Source organism: Leuresthes tenuis, unplaced genomic scaffold (assembly GCF_036924035.1).
Source record: "Leuresthes tenuis unplaced genomic scaffold, fLeuTen1.0.hap1 SCAF_1, whole genome shotgun sequence".
NCBI classification, from domain to species: Eukaryota; Metazoa; Chordata; class Actinopteri; order Atheriniformes; family Atherinopsidae; genus Leuresthes; species Leuresthes tenuis.
This window is the reverse complement of record NW_027325355.1, coordinates 8,168,756-8,186,989: the sequence shown is the minus strand read 5'-3', so window position 1 is coordinate 8,186,989 and position 18,234 is coordinate 8,168,756. Positions and strand designations below refer to the sequence as shown.

At 40.8% G+C, this 18,234-nt stretch overlaps 2 protein-coding genes and 2 non-coding genes across 4 annotated transcripts in view; 1 reads left to right on the top strand and 3 right to left on the bottom strand.

The window, feature by feature from the left end:
• Nucleotides 1-3,035, bottom strand: part of LOC140291931 (uncharacterized) — an 82,119-nt gene extending 79,084 nt beyond the window's left edge. Inside the window, exon 1 of the mRNA XM_072379451.1 lies at nt 2,281-3,035. Within this exon, the coding sequence (XP_072235552.1) occupies nt 2,281-2,990 (710 nt within the window). The 5' untranslated portion in view covers nt 2,991-3,035. The remainder of the gene's footprint in view (nt 1-2,280) is intronic.
• LOC140294994 (protein NLRC3-like) overlaps nt 1-18,234 on the bottom strand; it is a 334,914-nt gene that overhangs the window by 24,242 nt on the left and 292,438 nt on the right. The window lies entirely within an intron of this gene.
• Nucleotides 14,788-14,906, top strand: LOC140316342 (5S ribosomal RNA). The gene has a single exon (XR_011917325.1). It is a non-coding gene; the product is annotated as a 5S ribosomal RNA (ribosomal RNA).
• trnaq-uug (transfer RNA glutamine (anticodon UUG)) lies at nt 16,897-16,968 on the bottom strand. Its single transcript has one exon. It is a non-coding gene; the product is annotated as a tRNA-Gln (tRNA).

Genomic DNA, 18,234 nt, shown 5'->3' with positions numbered 1-18,234 from the left:
ATGCAGCTTCAGCTGTTTTGTCTGTTTTGTTGGTCTGGTGATCAGTCACCTTCCTGCTGGTTCATTTTGGAGGATTTAACCTGAAGGAGAAACTATTTATAATTGTGGCTGGCTGCCTAAAGCCACTGTACAGGTCTGTGAGTGTGCTTCACAGCTATAAAAACACTAGAAGCTCTAACCATGTCCCTGTAACCATGTAAAGCAAATGGAAGGATGGATAGTTTGTTCCATTTAATAGAAGTTATCCTGAAGAAAATAAATATGACCACAGACCATCAGCACCGGCCTCCCCCAGGGGCGTGTTCTCTCCCAGGTGCTCCTCTCCACATACACAACTGCATAAGCCTCGAGAAGCTTAAAAGCTTACAGCTCCTGGTATTCCCAGGCGGTCTCCCATCCAAGTACTAACCAGGCCCAACCTGTGGTTGTTGTGGTGGCTGTATGAGGATATGAAACTGAGGGCCATCTTCTCATCTAATGGCAGGGCAGCTGCACAATAACCCAACTACTGATGCCTTTCCATCTGTTCCCTAAGGGCAACTTTAAGGCCTTGGGTAACAAACTCTCTCCAGAGAAGCTGCGACGTCTCAAGTGTTACTGTGCCTGGGGGTTCATTTGACAACAGAGTGTACCTGGATAGCATAGGGGTTCTGAGGAGTCCCAGATTTCATTAAAGTTAGAAATCAAGTTGCTTCAGGTTTTGAATCTTTTCTTCTCTGGTGGGCAACAATAAAAAAGAATGTTGATTGGATAAATTAGATCTACAAGGCATTGCTGAACAATTAGGTCCCATTCTTGAGAGGACTGTTCCAAAGACTTGTTAGACAGGTAGAGAGGGATGATAACGACGAGCTACATGAGGATGATGGATACGAGGATGCAGATGACGTTTAAAGCGCAAAGTAGTGCCTTGCGTGAACCCGAGTAAATTCTCAATGATCTGTTTAAAGGAAATCTCCCTGAAGTGTTAAAACAATGAAGTAGAAAATATAAAAGGTGATGCAAAGTTTGAAAAAAAAACAAAAAACTGCATGTGTATGTATGAATCTATACTGAATTTACACCCTCTTTTCCTCTAGTATAAACAGGAGGGAAATGTTAGAAAAATATTGTGAAGTTATACTATGAGAAAAAGAAAGTATAGAAGATCTTGCAGGGTCAAGGGACACTGCAATGGAGAAGGCCTCCTATCTATCGTATTTCAGCTTCTGTCTAAGCCTTGTTTTACTGAATGTCTCATAACCTTGTGTGGCTAGTGATCTCGTAGTAGGAAACATAAATAGCGATAGTATCATTTTTTGAACTCAGACAACTGTCAGCTGTCAGTGTCAGCTTCCTGATATGTTGTACAGACTCCTTTGAAACAGTTTCACAGCTTGAAGTTGAGTTTTGTGCCCTTTCAGTGTTGGAACAGCCTTAACTTTCAGCTTCAGTCATGACAATCGAACAGCTGTCTGGAGAGTACAGGGAACAAATCCAAGCCTTTTTCAGATTGCGTTAAAGATTTCTGGGTCTTTGGGAAAGATGATAAGGGTCAACTTTCCTTCGTAACCAAACACACATTTTCTTCAAAAGTATCTATGTAGCAAGAACATGAAAAGCATGAGAAATGTTGACATCTGACCTTTAATAAAATGCAGAAGAATGAAATACAGACAAGTGCAAAGCTATACTTAACATCAAACTAAAATTATATATTGCTTCTACAGATGTTGTATGTTTACATAAATACGCACAGTTGGTGCAAAGCTACTTTGTGAATCTTGACTAAAGAAAACATATGTTCAGTATAACAGAAGAAAACATGTTCCTACTAACAAACAGATTGCATATTGATCTGTTCATCAACTCACAAATGATGCCATGTTTGTCTTGAACGGTGGGAGATCTGTCCAGTTAAAACAATCACAATAAATTATTGTAATAATGAAGCACTTTCAATCTTTCTTCAAACATCTGCTACTCAAAGAACATTCAGACCAAAAGTCCTGACAAAAGAAGGTGGTAATCCACAAAGAAGATATTTAATCTGAACAAAGGAAAGGCTTGTGATTGGTAGTTCCTGTTGCTGCTCCCAGGTGAATGTTTTCTTATATGCCGTAAAATATGTTGTTGATTTCAACCTATCATTTATCTGCAGTGCGAGTACAATGGTGTCTCTTAAGACTATATAATGCAGTGAAAGCTGCTCCACACTGACCACAGCTGTAAGGTTTCTCCCCTGTATGAATACGTTGGTGCAACTTTAGATTAGATAATTGAGTGAAAGCTGCTCCACACTGACCACAGCTGTAAGGTTTCTCTCCTGTGTGAATACGTTGGTGCCTCTTCAGATTACTTAGTGCAGTGAAAGCTGCCCCACATTGACCACAGCTGTAAGGTTTCTCTCCTGTGTGAATACGTTGGTGCAACTTTAGATTAGATAATTGAGTGAAAGCTGCTCCACACTGACCACAGCTGTAAGGTTTCTCTCCTGTGTGAATATGTTGGTGCATCTTTAGATTAGATAATTGAGTGAAAGCTGCCCCACACTGACCACAGCTGTATGGTTTCTCTCCTGTGTGAATATGTTGGTGTCTCTTTAGACTAGATAATGCAGTGAAAGCTGCTCCACACTGACCACAGCTGTAAGGTTTCTCTCCTGTGTGAATACGTTGGTGCATCTTTAGAGTAGATAATGCAGTGAAAGCTGCTCCACACTGACCACAGCTGTAAGGTTTCTCTCCTGTGTGAATACGTTGGTGCCTCTTCAGATTACCTAGTGCAGTGAAAGCTGCCCCACACTGACCACAGCTGTAAGGTTTCTCTCCTGTGTGAATACGTTGATGCAACTTTAGATTAGATAATTGAGTGAAAGCTGCCCCACACTGACCACAGCTGTAAGGTTTCTCTCCTGTGTGAATACGTTGGTGCCTATTCAGATTACTTAGTGCAGTGAAAGCTGCCCCACACTGACCACAGCTGTAAGGTTTCTCTCCAGTATGAAGCATCTGATGATACTTCAGATGAGATGATCTTTTGAAAACTTCCCCACAGTCCTTACAGCAGTATAATGTGGATCCCTCTTTGGCTTGTTTCTGCAATGACAGAGAGGAAGAAGACTTAGATCCATTTGAAGTTCACACAAAATATTTCTCTAACCTCACCTACGCCAACCAACATATTCTAACTGGACCTGGACAGACCGAGCTACAGAGGTCTCAATATCTCAAATCAAACGTGAACGCTGAGAGTGCGTTTATAAGTGCCCCCGGCTATCAGCACAATGCTCTGACGGCTCTGCACACGTTCAGGTTTTTAAAGACTAAACTCTTGCTTTTTTTTCTCTTTTACCAATTATTTTTTGTCATGATGAAATTCTGATAAGGAACTGCTACAATATTTCTAATTGATATAAGGAAGCACAGTCTTGCCCAAGTTGTTCAATTAAACACCATGTAGAGGCTGGCCTGAAAAAGGTTGATGACCACTGGTTTAAATGAATAAAAGTAACTGTGGTGGTAATACATGACATTCTTTACACTAACCCTTTGTTCCAGCTTACAGCCCATAGGTCTGCAGCCATTGAGCTCAACAGCTATCAGGGAAACAGTTTTAACTCAACCTTTGTTTCTCTTTAAAATGACTCTTTACACTGAGGTAGAGAGATCTACAAAACTTGTAATTTAACAATTAAAGACCCAGAAGTATTACTACCACCAGGTTTAATTCATGTAATCCAGAGACTTTAAACACAAATAATGAAGATTAGCTCCTGAACCTCTCAAATCTGAAGTCTGAGAGCCAGAAAAATGTTCTTCCAGCAGATCATTCAGCTTGCAGCACATGTTCAGTCTAAGCACATCTGTATCAGAGAGAGGAGATGAAACCAGGAAACACTTTGCTGACACTTTTCACATTTGATTCAAAAGCAGAATGAGCAGAGGATGCACGGAGCCTCGACACTCGTCCTCGTATCTTTAATATCCTCCACACTGACCTGTAGCCCAGGTGAACCAGAGGATGAGCCGGCTCTGTTCCTAGTGGAAGGGTTCAAATCCTGGTTCTGCTGCTCCATTCTGGTCCGGGTCCTCCGACTGATGGACTCTGTCTGCAACTGTCAGTACATACAATAAGATCCAGCTGTGGCGTGCAGCATGTCAAACCACACCCACTTTTCTTCTTCTCTTGATAACCTTTCTGGACAGTTTTTAACCATCTAGTCACATTTCATTAAACTTGTTGCTGTGGTTTTTATTTAAATCCCTGAGAACTTTAAAATGGTTCTTTAAAGACCCATAGTTCAAAATATTTGGAGCTTTTTGATCAAATTCAGAAAAAAATTTAATAATATACTCTGTAGAACGACACCCACTGTGTGAAATATCCCATAAATCTCATCTGAGTCAGTGTAACATGATCAACTTAAATCATTTTACTACATTAAGACAATGATACTGTTTGAGGAAAGGGTCCCAATATCATCCCAAAGACTGAAGTTCAGATTTTCTCTGTTTCTAAATTTGTTCTCATTTCCAGAAGCTCTCAGGGATCCAGGAAAGTAACAGAGTAATCTCAGATTTGTCACAGGTTAAACTCTGAAGCCCACGGTTCAGCACTCAGGGAGCTTCAGTCTGGACTGAGGCTTGAAACTGAGAAGATGTGATGTTTCAGTGGGGAAATGATCTAGTTCTGTGTGGCTAACAGCACGTCAGCAGGAGCTGTCTGACTGATCTGAGACACTCTGAAGAACAACATGAAGTGGACCATTCTGAGGCCGTCATTTAAATATAAAGGAGTATTTTTCTGGCATCAGAAGTGCTCGACCAGTGATTCATTCCAGAAAGCTGCTTTAGTGAAACCTAAAGTTTGAGATGAAGGAAACTCTGACACTTAAAAATGTTTTTCAACCCAAATAATCTGCAATCTCCTTTATTTTGATTCTGAAATTATCTGAATTGGGAAACTTATGTATCCAGTTGAAGAGTAAAAAGTGATCTTGTGTTGTGGTCAGATCAGAGTATCAGCTCCTAATAAAGATAATTTTAGCTCCATTTTAACTAAAGACGTGGGCGGGATGGAGTCACATGGATGACCACAAGATGGTCTAGATGGACAGAAAACTGTCCAAAAAGGTAAGAAAAGAGGAAGAAAAGGGCCCAGAAGTATGTTTCACACACAGCTAAAAAAAAAAACGGTTTTGTATTAGCATTAGCATGACATGCTAACTGTGTATAGCAGCCAGGTTATTTGAACTTTTTTACTCTTTAGTACATGTTCTGACTGCCCGTGTCCAGGTGCAGGAATCAAACCAATGATACAAAGTACTTTGAAGACATGTCTGCAAATATTTGACCGCTACATGTATTCTTTTCTGGACTCACCTGCATGCAGATTCCTGTAGTGATGTTCCGAAATCTGCTGAGGCTTCGAAGCGTGTTTGGAGTAATGGAGGGGGCGGCTTGATTAATTTCGTCGAATGATGACCTCAGAAGTCTCGCTGCTCGAAAGTACCACGTGACTGCTTCAGGAAGCGGTTCAGATTTTGCCGAGAGTATTGACAGACATATAAACCCCTCAGTCTCCATTTAAAATGTGGGTTTTTGATGGAGAGCTGCGGTCAGTTCAGGTTTTGAATTTTGATTGTTTGGATACTAGAATTTCGATAGCGTTAATATAGTTTGGAGATAGTTTGGGGAGTTAAGTGAGACAGAGATAGTTTTTAGATTGAGGAGAGTGAGTAGAGAACGACATGTAAGAGGATGGAGCCAGCTTGGAGGAGGAGGATTTCCCCCGTGTGGGAACATTTTCATTTGATATCTCCTAATAAGATAAGCTAAATGTGACATATTTCAGATGCATTAGGTTTGCTTATAGAACTGTATTTTTCACTGTTTCTTAATGTATTCATAGGTGAGGTGTTTACTGTGTTCCAAGGAGTTGGGGTACAATAAGAACACCTCATCAATGCTGAGGCATTACCGTGCCCTGCATGAGAATAAAGAGGAAACTGGAGCTGCACCCAGCCAAGGTAAGTCATTACAATGTTACAGATGTGCTATCACAATTTTTACATGTTGACTTTTGTTCTTGATGACTTCAGCACTTTGTGTTTTCAAATGCTGGATAAGTGGTGTCAAAGAAAAGGAATCGATTAAAACCAAAAACTATTGATTACCTGGACCTGTCCAGGGTGTACCCCACCTCTCGCCCAATGACCGCTGGGATAGGCTCTCTGTACGCCTACTCTTTCCGGGGCTAAGACTCCATGCAGTCCTGAAGCATGTCCCTTGCCTCTGGAGTCCACCTCCTTACTGTAGTCCTGGATGGTTTGGCCCTTCTCAGTTGCTGCCTGTATGTGGGGACCATCTGTATGATGCAGTGGTCGGAGTGTCCAAGGGCAGCGTGGGGGATGGAGCGGTATGAGGGTTTTATGGTGGAGTAGAAGTGGTCCAGTGTGTTGCTGTCCTGCATGGCGCATGTCACCAGCTGTTTGGAGCTCGTCAGTTCCTGGGAGAGGTTACATGAGTTGAAATCTCCCATCACAAGAACTATCAAATTTGGCTGAGTGGTGGAGAAAGGAGCTGCTGAATCTTTGTTGAACGTGTTCACAGATGTACTTAGTTCACTTTTCTGATCACGTTAAGACCAGATGTGAACAGCTCCAGGGCGCCGTTGGAACCACTGTGTGTCATTCATTACTGTAAAAACTGTGCATCATCCTTTCCTCTTTCTTTATTCCAAGATCTTCTTCTCCACTTCAGCTTTTGGCTAAATCTAAACACAGCTCACATGTCTTTGGACATTAATAACATAGATCACAGTGACATATGCAACACTTCAGATAAACAGCTGCCCCAGTATAATTACAGATGGTTAAAATCATTGTTATTTTATAATATTCTTTCATGAACTGTGAGAAGCATTACACAGAGGGTTCATCTCCAATGCAGGAGTTTTGGTCTGTCTGCAGCCTTTTTATTTCCGTGTCAATGACCAGTTCAGGAGGTGTGTCCCTCAGAGGAGCTGGAGGCAGCTGTTCAGGGCTACTTTTTTAGAAGAAGGTTTACTGATTGGAAAGGGGGCTCCTCACGGTGACACTTTGTGGGTAAGAGCCTGAATAAGGGCAACTTCTTCTTCTTCTTGGTTCTTGAAGACGTTTCATCTCTCATCTGAAAGGATGATTCAGCTTTAAACTAGTTGGTGGGAGTATGGACTTCTAAGCATCAGAGTGGTCTTTTACACCAACACGTTGTGCTACATTCAGTTCTTCACTGGCGAGGTTTCAATCTGAAGTTCCCTTAGATCAAATATGTCCACAACCACACAGATGCAAACAAAAACGTATTCAGGCAGAAATATTAACCACTGTAATGAGGTGTAGACTTATTTATTGACCTCCTTGCTTTGTTCACAGAATGTTTCAAGAGTTTTTTTCTCTCTCATGATCTAACTTTTCTCCGTCTGTGATATTGGCTTTTTTAGCGTGAGGTAAAAAGGATCCACAGGAGTCTGGAGGATGGACACAAATACAGGGAAATGAGAGGTATGCCTGACTGCACTGGGATGTTGTTTCCTCACCTGTGAGTCACTTTGGATCAAAGCATCTGCTAAATGACTAAATGGAAATGACATGAATGTCCATGATGACTGTACAGAAACATTCCAACAGAACTGTGTATATGAGCTATCTTTGTAGAAACTGGATGTTTCAGGCTGTTAGTCTCAGTTGTTTCCAGATATTTGCCACATAGCTCGCTGTGAAAGCTGCCTTATACTTAACATGTAGAGATATAAAACTGTGGAGCTGATGGATCTAAAAGTGACATGAAATCCCTTAAAGATGATTGTTATTTCAGTGTCAGGGGAAGGAAATCATATCACTGTCAGCACATAATGAATGTCCTTGTGTAAATGCTTTGAGAAACGCGTTGAGCATCATGCCCTCACTGTGCATGTGTTCTGTTTCTGAGCTGTAATGTGGTACAAAGACTTCACATGAATTTAGGAAGTTTTCCTGCTCCTGCCTCAGTCTCAGTGCACTCTGGATTCATCCTCTGGGAAGCAGGAACATCCACAGGAAACTGATGAACATCTGTCCAACAAAATCAGCATCCTGATAAACTGCTGCTAGAAGGACAAAATCCTGACCTGAGATCAGTCCAATATCTGTCTTTTAAAATGGAATAAAGTGAAATGATGAGGTGAAATCTGCTGAAAGCTGTTAAACAACAAGTGCTGCTGGAAGTGTTTTCATGAAGAGCTCATTAAACTTTTTAAAGGAGGAATGGACTTTATTCCAACAGCAGCTCAAAGCAGCAGATTCATATTTATCTGGACATTTGAATGAAAACATTCAGTATTCAATAAATGTCTTTAAAATGTCTTGCTTTTATTTATGGTGAATTGAAGTTTCATTTGGATCATTTTCCAGAACAAATCTTTGAAATGTTCACAGTTTTTATCTTTGAACCTTCAAAGTTTAAATAAATAAAGACAGCAGTGAGGAAGAAACTCCCTCAGCTCAGTATGTTTGTGACTCTGTCTGAGATGGAGGTGAAATATGTGAACCTGGGCTGTGGTTTACTGCTCTCTCACAGCCATTTTGTTTATTCACAGCTGAGAAATCATCTTTCTGAGGATGACCATAACCTTTATAAACATCACCACTATCTTTATTAATATCCAGAATCACTGTGAATGTTTCTGCTTCTTTCTTCTGGTACCAGTATATCCAGTTTTCATCACACTGGTCAGTTCCACAGCTGAAGGAGACACTTTGACCAACTCTCCTGGTCAGTGTTCACTGGTCCTGAATCAGCTGTGCTGCCATGGCAACCAGCGCTGGAGAGACACAGACAGACAGATGAAGGTCAGTGTGACAGTGTGTGTTCCAGGTGGAGTTTGCTGGCTCCTGATTGGCTGGAACATGATATTTCCTCTGACCCACAAACACAACTACACTGCTGTCACTGTGCTGCTTATTGGGCTGTGAATGTTGTCAGAACAGCTTTTCAACAACAAGCTGAAGATGTGGCTGTTGTGCTGCTTTTGATTCACAGTCAGTGTAGACAATATGGAAAGTAGAGCTCAGGAGGTGCAGCTGAAGCTTTTGCTTCTTTCATCATTACTTATAGAGATGACACTGAAATGCTTTTGTATTCAGAGCTTTTATTGATTGTTTAAGGGTGACAGCTTCATGACACTTTCTCCAGTCTGACCCTCACTTGGAACACAATCAAACATACTGGGACATGTGGGAAAGGATCACAGTGTTCATACTGTACATATCTGAGAACATCCACAGGAAGACACTTTATCATTTACATGCTGATTCTGTCATTTTAACATCTTTCAAAGTCAGATTTTTACTAGAAATGATGTTATACACTGTATGTTGACACATAGAAATAATCCCATTCTGCTTGTAAGCAGCTCTGAATAGAAACAACCATAACTACACTGTTATTACTGTATTATGTTGATGCATGAAAACAGCTGAATGATTGTGCTGGAAACACTGAGAACAGCCTGAAGATGTGGCTGTTGTGTTACTTTTGCTTCACAGTCAGTGTAGACAACATACAAAGCAGCTTCAAAGATACTTCCAGGTGAGGTGTGAAGAAAGCAGCTGTGAGCACCGTAACATACAATAAATACATTATTACTGACCTGGACACTGATACATTCAGATTCAGTTATCACATATATATAAAGGATCTGCAGGTCACTGCTTCTGTTTTCATTTACATTTCACGCAGCATTCATACAATCCATGTTTCCCACCATTGCCTGGGCTCTATGAACATGTGCTGCATATTATTTACAGTTAAGATCATAAAGCTGAAAAAGAGAGCAGAACAGCACACGTGATGACTGGTGACTGAGAACAGAGCACCATCGCTGCTGACATCACAAGAAGTGATGTCATCACTGATTATGACCTCACAGTTCTGCATGACATCACAATGGAAACATGTCATCAAAGGACATGACATCACTGTAGTTTATAAAAGCCTGAAAGACAAACCGCCTGAAAAACAACACTTACTTAAAAAGTCCTTTTTGAGTCAAACCAAAATGTCCTCTCCTGCACTTCTGTGGGGTGACAGAGTAGATGAAGAGTAATTAAACCTTTACTTAAAAAACCTACTCTTGATTCAGAAGTGTTGGCTAATTATCGACCTATATCCTATCTCCCTTTTTCGTCTAAAGTTCTTGAAAAAATAGTTGCAGCTCAACTTAGTGATCATTTACATAGAAATAATCTGTTTGAAGAGTTTCAGTCAGGATTCAGAGTGCATCATAGCACAGAAACAGCACTGGTGAAAGTTACCAATGATCTCCTCTTAGCCTCTGATAGCGGACTTGTTTCTGTGCTTGTCCTGTTGGATCTCAGTGCTTCATTTGATTCGATCTATCACAGCATTCTGTTACAGAGACTTGAACATGTTATTGGGATTAAAGGAACTGCATTAGGCTGGTTTAAGTCATATTTATCTGATAGATTCCAGTTTGTTCTTGTAAATGAAGAATCTTCCTCACACATTGGAGTAAGTCATGGAGTTCCTCAGAGTAGTGATTTCAGGGGAGTTTGATTGTCCTCCAAAGTTAAGTGGAAACCAGCTCTCCTTTTTCACAACAACTAGTGGAAGAAGCAAAAGCGTTAGTTTCACCCCTTTCTGATTTCATGCAACCTGCTGATTTGCACTGCACATCACACATTTCTTTGGGGCCTGACAATGACTATGAGAAGAAGTGAAAAAATATGTGCGCCTACTTTATTGGCTGTGTCGCTCACTCCAGAGCAATTCGATTTTTTTAATGTTTGTGGTACTCGCCCTCACATTTCCTTGGCCAAACCTACACATTGGCATTGACAAGGTGTGGGAGAGTTTGTTGCTACATGTCAGAAAGAAACGGATTGGACCGTTTCCCCTGCTGATCCAAATTTGATGTTTTCTGAACGATTGTCAGCATACAAAAAAACCTTTTTTGACTACAATGCATTGTCAAAGAACTGTGGAATTAATTCCTACCACAGAATCACATTTTGAAGCATGTTTTTTGTCTGAAACAGATTTGTCTTCGATACCCATGTTGGCTGAAGTGCCCAATGATCTTTGGGCTAAGAGCAAATATGATGTGGGGTTGATAAAAGGCTGTGAACCAGTAATTGTCACCCCTAAATCAGACTTTTGTCCATGTAAAAAACAATACCCTTTGAAGCCTGAAGCAATTAAAGGGATTAAACCTGTTTTTCAATCTTTTCAGAAAACAGGCGTTATTGTTCCTTGTGAAAATTCACCTGTGCGCACTCCATTGTTTCCTGTTAAAAAGATTAAAGATGCTGGCCAGCCAGATGAATGGCGTTTTGTACAGGACCTCCAAGCGGTGAATGCTGCAGTTCAGCCACGTGCTCCTACTGTGCCCAATCCACACACTATTTTGTCTCAAATTCCATCAGATGCACAGTTTTTCTCAGTGGTTGACTTGTCTAATGCATTTTTCTCTGCGCCAGTGCACCCTGATAGCCAATTTTGGTTTGCTTTTTAGTTTGAAGGGAGATCTTGGACTTTTACCCGGTTATGCCAGGGGTACTGTGAAAGTCCCACTATTTACACATTGGAGTAAGTCATGGAGTTCCTCAGGGTTCTGTGCTTGGACCGATTCTTTTTACTTTATACATGCTTCCATTAGGTAACATTATTAGACAGCATGGCATAAATTTCCATTGTTATGCTAATGATACTCAGCTGTACTTATCTATGAAACCAGATGAAACCAATAGGTTGGTCAGACTACAAGCCTGTCTTAAAGACATAAAGACCTGGATGACTCAGAACTGTCTGCTTTTAAATTCAGACAAAACTGAAGTTGTTCTCTTTGGACCTGAGCGCTTCAGGGAGAACTTGTCTAGTTATATAGTTACTCTAGGTGGTATTTCCTTGGCTTCTAGTTCTACAGTGAGGGAACTTGGAGTTATTTTTGACCAGAATTTATCATTTGACACACATACAAAACTGGTTTCTAAGACTGCCTTCTTTCACCTTCGTTATATTGCTAAAATCAGTTTTAAGATTAGGCTTAAAACTTTCCTTTTTGATAAAGCTTATAGTTATGGATGGCTCAGGTAATCCTGAAACATCCCATAGTTAAGCTGCTATGCTTAGACTGCTGGGGGACCTCATCTGTCACATCTTTCCTTACTTTGCTCTCTTTTTCCCCCTGTTTAATTTCTCAAATGATTTTATGTACATGTGACATTATTGTGGTTATTAACCTATGTTTCCCTGTTCCAACAGGTATCCTTTGAATGGTGTTATGGTGTTTTTCCCCCCTCTTTTCTGTCTTCTCAAACCCCAGCTGGTCGAGGCGGATGGCCACCCTTCCTGAGTCTGGTTCTGCCAGAGGTTTCTTCCTGTTAAAAGGGAGTCGTTCCTTTCCACAGTCGCCACAGGCACGCTCAGGACGGGAGATTAGACTGAAGACAAGTTTCAGTGCAATCTGTTGGTTTCCTTAGCTAGGATATTATTTTGAATTGGCTCTATATGAATTAATTGCATTATGATTACAATGAATTGAATTCCAATTGGCTTGAATTGGACTATATTATTTAAGTGCCTTGAGATGACAATTGTTGTAATTTGGCGCTATATAAATAAAATTGAATTGAATTGAATTGTTCAAATGGTGGTGAGGCCTCTCGTGGTAAAGGACAGATTTTTGAAATCACATATTATCTCAAACCTTTTCATACGTTCATCTGCCCGATCCTAAAGTAATTATACATTTTTGGGGTTTGGTCTTTGGAAATCTGGATCCCCAGAATGGGATGACCACTAATCTATATGTTCTGTACACCAGTCAGCCACAACATTAAAACTACCTGTCACGTAGGGTGGCATGGAGGTGAGGGGAGAGGACCCAAATGGAGATTATAAATGTAAAACTGGATTTATTCCTAAATATCTTTTGGGGGAATCCCAAAAAACCTAAACTGACCAAACAAAACCTTAGGAACAAACAAAAACCCAACTGACATAAATAACTACTTGACTTAAACATGAGAGACGGCGAGGATTTGACAATGAGTGAATGACAACTGGGAGACTAAATACTGTGGAGGGTGATTGGTGAGTGAGTGCAGCTGATGACCAGACCAGAGGGAACTGAGGAAAAAGGTGAGGACATGACAGACCTAAAGCTAAGACAGAAACACAGAACAGGACAAAGAATGCAAAACAGTCACAGAGACATAACACTACCCTCCTATCATTACGTCAGTGTATGGAAATTGGACCTGATGTGATGTATAAAATTAGCATTGATGTGACCAAAGGTTTCTCAGCATGTAACTGGATAGTTAGTTATTCATTTCACCCTTTAGTGAAATGAATTGAGTGGTTTTAATTTTATGAATGATTGCTTTCTTGGATCGCACATAAGGTTATATATGTCCAACATGTGATTTCCTTTGCCCTTGGAGTTATACCGAAGGCTGAATATGTTGTGAAGGATTCAAAGATATTCCAAGTGATTCCTGCGTCCAGTATAGAGCTTCTAGTGTTTTTATAGCTGTGAAGCACACTCACAGACCTGTGAAGTAGCTTTAGGCAGCCAGCCACAGCTATAAATAGTTTCTCCTTCAGGTTAAATCATCCAAAATGAACCAGCAGGAAGGTGACTGATCACCAGACAAACAAAACAGACAAAACAGCTGAAGCTGCATTACAGACAATAAGAGATGTGGAAGCAGCATCAAAGCTGAAAAATGGGAACTTTAAACCTCGTTGGATGAGAAATGAAATGTGCTGAAGAGCAGGATTTCTACACACGTCAGTCATCATCATGATGTGAGTGTTCAGCTGCATAGAAACATAAGAAGAAGAAGCTCCACTTTAAGACTGTGTGATTCCAGTGATGATCCAGCATTGATCACTTCCAGTTTCTGGAGAATTTGTTTAAAAAAAGAAGCTTTCTGGTGAATTGATTTGATTGTGGATGTGAAGTGTGTCTTCCTTGGCTTCCGAGATCAGACGAGGTCGGGCATATTCAGGGTGGTGTGGCCGTAAGCAACAATATCTGTGAACAATGTGCATTATATCGGTACTGGAATCATACAGTTCCTCTATGTAACCAAATAATTGCCGAGAAAGAATGATATGTAGTGGGCACATCTTAATCCCTGATGTGATTATTACCTGCAGTTGAAACTGAGACTCTCAGATCACTTCGTGTCTGCCAACAAAGCAGCAGCAGCTGAAGATGACCAACTTCCTCATGTGTCACAGGGTGATCAGACGTTGCAACAAAAGACATGCAGGTTGTAGAGAGAAGAGAAAAAGCTTACAGCACCTGGTATTCCCAGGCGGTCTCCCATCCAAATACTAACCAGGCCCCCTGCTTAGCTTTCGAGATCGTGCGTGTTCAGGGTGGTGTGGCCGTACGCAAAAGTCACCGTAACAAATATATATTATATAGCTGCTTGAACCATATGTTTCTTTTATTTTTTCACCTAATTGGCTTGAGAGGCTGATGCTGATCCTGCACATGTTCTTCTCTCTCGTGTTGGTTCTCTGCAGCTGAAAGTGAGACTCTCAGATAACTTAGTATCTGTCGACCTCTTCTGTTCCCTGTGTGTAGTTTTGTGTTCAGCGTCACACAGAGAGACTGAGGCTGCTTAGTTAGATGAAATCATCACAAATTGCTCATTTTTAAACAGTTACATTATATTTTAGAAGTCAGAACACAGTAATAGATGTTGTTTCAGCATCTATAAAAAGCTGATTTGTCACTGATTATCTCGCTTACGGCCATACCACCCTGAACACGCCCGATCTCGTCCGATCTCGGAAGCTAAGCAGGGTCGGGCCTGGTTAGTACTTGGATGGGAGACCGCCTGGGAATACCAGGTGCTGTAATCTTTTTACACCTGCAGGAGGCGCTGCTGCTCACTCAACACGGACAGCTTCATGACATACTTCACATCAGGAAGGAAATCACTCAAATAAATTCACTTTTCAATCTTTGTCAAAGACTGGAAATGAGCGCACACATAAACCTCATTTAGGTCACTCTGTCATATCATCTTCCAGCACTGCTCAGCTCACAGTGACTTCATCTGTCTCAATTCTTCTGGATACCAAACACACACAAATATTATTGTCTCACATTAGTCTGCAGACTGTTAACAGATCTTCCTGCAGTCTGCAGATTCATCCCATTTCCTTCCTTCCTAAGAATCCCTGCTGATATCCAAGGTGCTGATCCCAGATCTGCTCAGATGTCCCAGGTTCTCCTCTGCTTTTATCCTCACACACTGAACTGTCTCCTCATCTATGTGTAAACAACCAGAACCCACTGATGTGGGCTCAGAAATAAAGTTTCCAATGTTTTCCAAACACAAATGAATAAATTACAGAGATTTACTGAGGCCAGATAGAAAAAGTGCACGTGCAGCCACTTTAAACTGTCAAACAGGCAACTTTATATCTAACAGCAAACACTGAGAGCTGCTCTGCAGAATAAATACTTTTACTGGTGGAAGTGTTAGTAAATGTTGCTGATGACACTTTGATTCTTTTACCTGAGTGAGGTTTTAGATGCAGAGGCCCAAAAATACTGAGGTCATGAGTCAGAACTTCTAGTCGGGTTCAGGGGCTCCCCTGGAAATTTATTTAATTCCATTATTTAAATCTGGCCATTTTCAGAGTCTTAAAGGAACAAAAACAACATCATAATGACTTTTAGGTTTATTTGTTTTTAGCCTCATCCTAAATGATTTGCAAATGAGTTACAATGTAAAACTGGAGAATGAATTTCATCAAGTCATGGATTAGGAATAAAAAGGAATGAACTGTCCTGGGACAGAGGGATAATATATACAAATTAAACTTTGATTCATGTTTCCTTGCTATCCGAGTAGGACGCTGGGCTGCAATAAAAATATCTCCACATTAAAATGCATTTTTTCTCACAGTCATCTACCACTTAAACTGCTCTCCACCTACATGTTTAGCTTGATGTGCTCCTCTTTCAGTGACTGGTGTGACTGACTGACTCACTAACGGTAACAACATCAAAGTCCGACTTGTGTGGTAGTTACCATAGCGACAGTGCATGTTGTTGATGACGCGCAGCACGTCTGCCCAAACTGAGCCACTGTTTTATTAAACAGCGCTACTCTTGGCTCTTCAAATATAAAATCACCACAATTTAAGCAACAAAAAAAAAATTACAAATACAGAGGACACGACCTCGGTGTCCTCTATGGTAGTTACGGCCTTTCTCCTATGATTAGATGCAGAGGACAGCTGATTTTCCTTTGCCTGCCTTTTGCGTTGAAGGACTGAGTCACACAGTTTTATCAACCACATATTTTATTTTTTGGACTTTTTTGAAAGAGTATCCATACCAAGGAGTAAAATTGTACAATCCTCTTTTTCCTAAATCAGTACCAACTTGTGCGCACCGCATGGAGTTGGCGCTCAGATCCCGGCCAGCAGAAATTGCTGCTCCTTGATTGGATGATTGGTTGGCCCATGGGTGGGCACCGGGTTAATTGTGCAGGCTTTTGAGTAGTTCTCCTTGTCGCTGATTGTTACCATGGGATTGTTTTTCCTGTTTCCTTCTCCTTTGGCTTCTGTGTCCAAATTCCAAATGGAGAGCATGGAAAAATATATGCATTGCAAATGAATATGCAAGAAGAAACCAAATAGATTCAATTAGTGACACCCAGAGGTGAGAAGGCAAATAGCACAGACCCTCTCAGCTGAATGTTCCACTTTTTCAACATTAACCAATTGAAGCCCTCTCTTTGGAATTGGTCACTCACACACTCTGCTGTGACTTGACAACTGACTAACCTCATTCACTCATCTTCTTTCCAGAACACAAACATGACAGCACACCTGAAGGTTCCACTGAGATTTGAACTCGGATCACTGGATTCAAAGTCCAGAGTGCTGACCTTTACACCATGGAACCCCTTCCACAGGCAAATTATGATCTTAGTCATGCAAATGCTTGACAACATAAAGGTTAAATTTTTCAGCGGTGCTCTTACAGCTTGTATTCTTAATATGGGCACGACAGTCAAGCAACACATTCTGTATCTTCGCTGGTCAAAGGTTAGAATCTGCCTGTCACACGGAGGAATGGGGTTCGATTCCCTGACAGGGAGGGTGCCATTTTCGCTGAGCAGCTGGTGGTTCACCAAAATCCGTTTCACAGCTCAGCATTGGAGAATCTCTTGAAAACCTGCAAAAAATGACTTTACGACATAGATTATCTGCTGGAAATGCATTCTCACAGAGCTCCAGAGTGGTGCCTGGGGACAGCTCATAGGAACAGACAAATAATTTGCAGCCAGGAGCTCCATATTCACCTCACAGACGCCTCTTATTTAATGTTGTAAAAGGAGTTTTACTGCCGATATGTCATGTGTTCATGTTAGCTGCACCAAATAGAGAAATTTCACTCACTTTAAAAAACAGTATCACACATACAGATACATTAATACTAACAGGTTAAAAAAACAAGGCAAAAGTAACATAAAATACCCAAAAGGCAAACCTCTACACTGCTATATGCTGTGTCTCTGTTTGTCTCTGTTCTCATTCATGACTTTGTCTCTGGCTGTTTTGATGTGTTTGTTTTGGTCCTACTCGTTATCAGTTTATTGTGTCTGATTATCTGTTTTGGATCATAGTTTTGTGATGTTATTTTTCTTATTTTTCCCCATAAGACTAATGCTCACTCAGGTGAAAGCTTCAGACTGTGCGATGATTTCTGCACCAGACACGGGCAGAAACACCATATATACAAATGCATTTGGATAGTTCCAGACATGTGTAGTTATAGATATGTTTGGAAGCACACAGCAACACTCCCACATCAGCCAGCACGACAGAAACTGACAGAAAGTGGCGTCCTAAAACAGATGCCAGTTATAAAAGAGGGAAATAAGACTGAACTCAACCTTGAACAAGTTTAAGTTTGAACTTGCACAACACTTCTCAGAGTATTTAGTATTCAGGAGTATTTTAGAGCAAAAATCAGCATTTAGCTACACGTCATTAAACTTGTTTAATAAGGGTTGTATCGCATCGCATTAAAAGGCAAAACAGTGGGAATTAGTTTCATTACAAACTCCTGATCCAGCCTCATTTCTTTCTGACTGTCCTGTCTTCTTTAAAGTGGTCCTGATCAATAGTTCTCCAGCTTTCTGAAGGTCTCTCAGAGTCTTTCCTT